Here is a 3460-nt window from a genome sequence, read left to right on the forward strand (position 1 = left end):
TGTCCAGCGGCTGCCCAAGATAACATGCATAGCTGCCACTTGCACACAGCTGACTAAGAATGTAATTGATAACTCATTCTGTAACTTTACACTTTCTTGCTGCAAAAAAAAAGACATAAACCTCAGAGATATTCTGACATTACTACACGCTACAATATTTTTCTCTAACAGATAGCTAATAAAGTATAGTCAATACCTACTTTCTAGACAGGAGGTAGCAGAAATGGCTTCTCCAAACAGGAGAGAGCCCTATCCCTCACAAACACATCCTGTAAACCTGCTTCGCAAATTAGCCGGGGCGGCAAGTAAGCAAACACAACGAGTTTGAGGAGTGTCAGACAAAGCTTGCCACAGATTCTGAAGAAGGTAAAGGAGGCACGTGCAGGCGAACACACACAGCGTCATGAGAAGATTTTCATGGTCCCTGGCTATAGGGAAGCTTGATCAGCGCAGCAGACACAGGTGAGATGCAAGAAGCGCACAGACATCAGGAGGGTAAAGTTGTACAGGATACTGCTAAGAAAATTAAAGTTGAAGTGCCAGGGAAAGTGCGGGCTAAGGCCTGGTGCTCACAACTCCTTGGCATCAAACATACAACTCAGCTATGCCAGAACTTGTGACATTGGAACACCCAGATAGCATGGGGTGACAAACTCGTAAGAAAAAGACTGAAAGAAAGCGAGTTCAGTTTGCTAAGTTTAAGGGGGCTGAAAAACCTAGAACAAAGAAAGACCTCTGAACAATACTGTCAGTCATCTGCAAAGGATGGCCAAACTTGCACAAAAGGACAGGACCAACCAGGGATACGGTACACTAGATATTGACCTCTTCTCTTCCCAGCGCTTCCTGTAAGAGAGCAACATGCCTCTAAACCAGCTTTCTTCCCCAGGTTTATAAGATACTTTCTTATACAAGCCCCTGCAAAAACACAACGTAGACCTGATGACATGTGAGCCACAGTCTACGAGCCAACAGAGGCAGAAGACAACTAAAAAAATGACTGCAACAGATACTGTAACATATATTTCTAGTATTTTTTAATTTGAAAGTTATTATTGAAATTTATCCTGTGAAAGACCAACAATTCTTGTTTCACTTGGGTACAAATACACACAAACTAGCTTCGTGCGCAGCAGTACTGAGAAACATGATCAGCTGAAGCTCTTGCTAAGTCTAATTACCTGAAGAAATCTTGATACCATTCTATCCATTTCGTTCAAAGGAACAAGCAGAATCTGCTCCATCAACACTGTAACAGATACATCAGTAAAGCAGGACACGATACAGGCATATAGCCACACTGCAACTTACCCAAGTTTGCACTGACATAGCCACTCCTCCAGCTGGAATTTTTTTCCAAGTAGAAGTAACAACAGTAACAAAAAAGCTATTTGACCATTTGCCCAGGCGGCCTGAAAATTTCTGAATTTTCACAAACGGCCTTTGCAGATGCTCAAGAGACAGCCTGCCATCCAGTACATCTCAGCACGCACTGGCTAAATATGGTGCTCATGTTCATTTTCTGTATCCTGGGTCAAAGCTGAGGATCCCTGGCTTGGAAAGAAGCAGATCAGCTTTTTTCCACTTCCGACACCTTTTCTAAGTTCTCTTTTATACTGGTTACCCCGTCCACACTGTTAGCTGAAGTGAGATGTCAGCTTTAAGAGAGACCATCTAACACAGCCTGTGGCTCTCTTCTGTGTTACCTGTGTATCCACCCTGCCCCTCTCAGAAATTGCCTGTCTACACTGCTGCACCGTATCTACAAGACTCCACTGCTGCAACAGCATGTGTCTTCGACAGGTCCCCAGCTCACGCAAGCTACACTCCACCTACACAACATTAGCTCTCTGACAGATTCCTTCCAGTCACAAGCACTGAGGACATGCAAAGGTCTGCTACTTCCTCACCTGGAGGATACTGTCAAAATCCCTCCTCAGCTTTGGGCCTTAGACCTTCCTGACAGTGCAGCTGATAACTACATGAGAACCAAGGCCATCAAACGATCTACTCTGCCCCCAATTAGTCAGCTTAGATGCTTCTGTTTCAGATGTAGCAACCTCGGCAACAATAGATATTGAATGATCTGTTTTATCCTTTGTCCACTGAGAGTGAAGAGGTAATTTACCATTACTAACCAAAGCAGAAACTGAAAAATTATTAGATATCTCATCTAACCTTCCATACACAGGATTAAATACTTTAGTAACAAGATAAAATAATCCCAATAAAATTTAAACATGTTCCTAACATAGGTCAAATCTAGAAATTCTAGATCACACTTATCTGTAACATTTTTTTATTCTTCTTGCAGCTTTTAGATACTCTAGCCTTATCTTTTGTGACAGGAAGTTTCTCTCTTGGACCAGGGAGCCTGGCTGTGTGAATTGTTAAGAACAGGAAAACACACAAATTCACTCGCTCTTAGGCAACAACTTGTTATCCTGAGAGAAGACTCCAATGATGCAGAAGCAATATGATCCACTCTATATGCAATAGCATAGCCCAGACTCACTCCCATCCGGAATATGGTTTCAGTTGTTTGAGTTCACTCTTTCAGCAAGACACATCGTGACTGCTAAATCCACCATAAACAGCTGCCATATCTTTAAGGGATACAACAAGTTGACTGACTTTTTATTTAGGTTTATGGAAGGCCTCGGTTAGATTACTACTAACAGGACACCTCCCAAATTCTAAGCAAAACAGGCTACATTCCAAAGACTAAGCAAAGCTCAACTTTAAAAACACCTTGTAGATCAAGAACTCTCATCTTCCTGTCTCCCTTTTCCACAGTCTAACAGTGTCAAAAATAAGCACATCAAAAATAAGCCAAGAGATGAAAAATTCCTACCAGCATTCTCCAAGTCACCTCACTAAGATGGGGATAAGGAACACCAATTCCTTATTGCTGGGAACAGACCAGCTCTTACCTGCCTAGAACAGAAAACAATATAGAACCTTCTTTGAAGCATCTGGTATTTTTCAGAGACAGAATTCCAAAGTGCTGTTTTGAACCCATCTAGAAATATCCGTATGTGCTGGGCTGTGGTTTAAGAACTACTGCTCTGCAGAAACATGGGTGGTGAGGAGCAGACAGTCTGGCAAAAGCAGACTAACCCTAAGTTTCATAACAGAATACACAAGTCTCCCAGCAGCAGCTCTCACTAACAAAGTCAAAACCCACTAATGTAGGATCAGAACACATGTGAAGGCAGACCCCAAAACATGCCAAAGAGCAGACAGAAACGCTTCGAACAAGTCAACGCACCCAAAGCAGACTGGCCTATGGACACAGCACAGCAAGCACTGAACTCTGACCCACCTGTCCAAAATGTGCAGGGTATCCCAGCATATGCATGTACAGCAGCTTTGCCACGTTCCTGCACCGGTACGTGTTATCTTCCTCTCGGAAGGATGACCGGATAGCAGCACATTCCTTTTGGATCATCTCACGCTC

The 3460-nt window shown here is 43.0% G+C and overlaps 1 protein-coding gene across 2 annotated transcripts in view; it reads right to left on the reverse strand.

Annotated features, from left to right (window-relative positions):
• Window positions 1–3460, reverse strand: part of AP1G1 (adaptor-related protein complex 1, gamma 1 subunit) — a 34683-nt gene that overhangs the window by 31075 nt on the left and 148 nt on the right. For both annotated transcript variants that reach the window (XM_010143611.1, XM_010143609.1), the window contains exon 2: window positions 3326–3460. In XM_010143611.1, coding sequence (XP_010141913.1) covers window positions 3326–3451 — 126 coding nt within the window. In that variant the 5' untranslated portion in view covers window positions 3452–3460. The remainder of the gene's footprint in view (window positions 1–3325) is intronic.

Source organism: Buceros rhinoceros, unplaced genomic scaffold, assembly GCF_000710305.1.
Source record: "Buceros rhinoceros silvestris isolate BGI_N320 unplaced genomic scaffold, ASM71030v1 scaffold7519, whole genome shotgun sequence".
In the NCBI taxonomy this organism is placed as follows: domain Eukaryota; kingdom Metazoa; phylum Chordata; class Aves; order Bucerotiformes; family Bucerotidae; genus Buceros; species Buceros rhinoceros.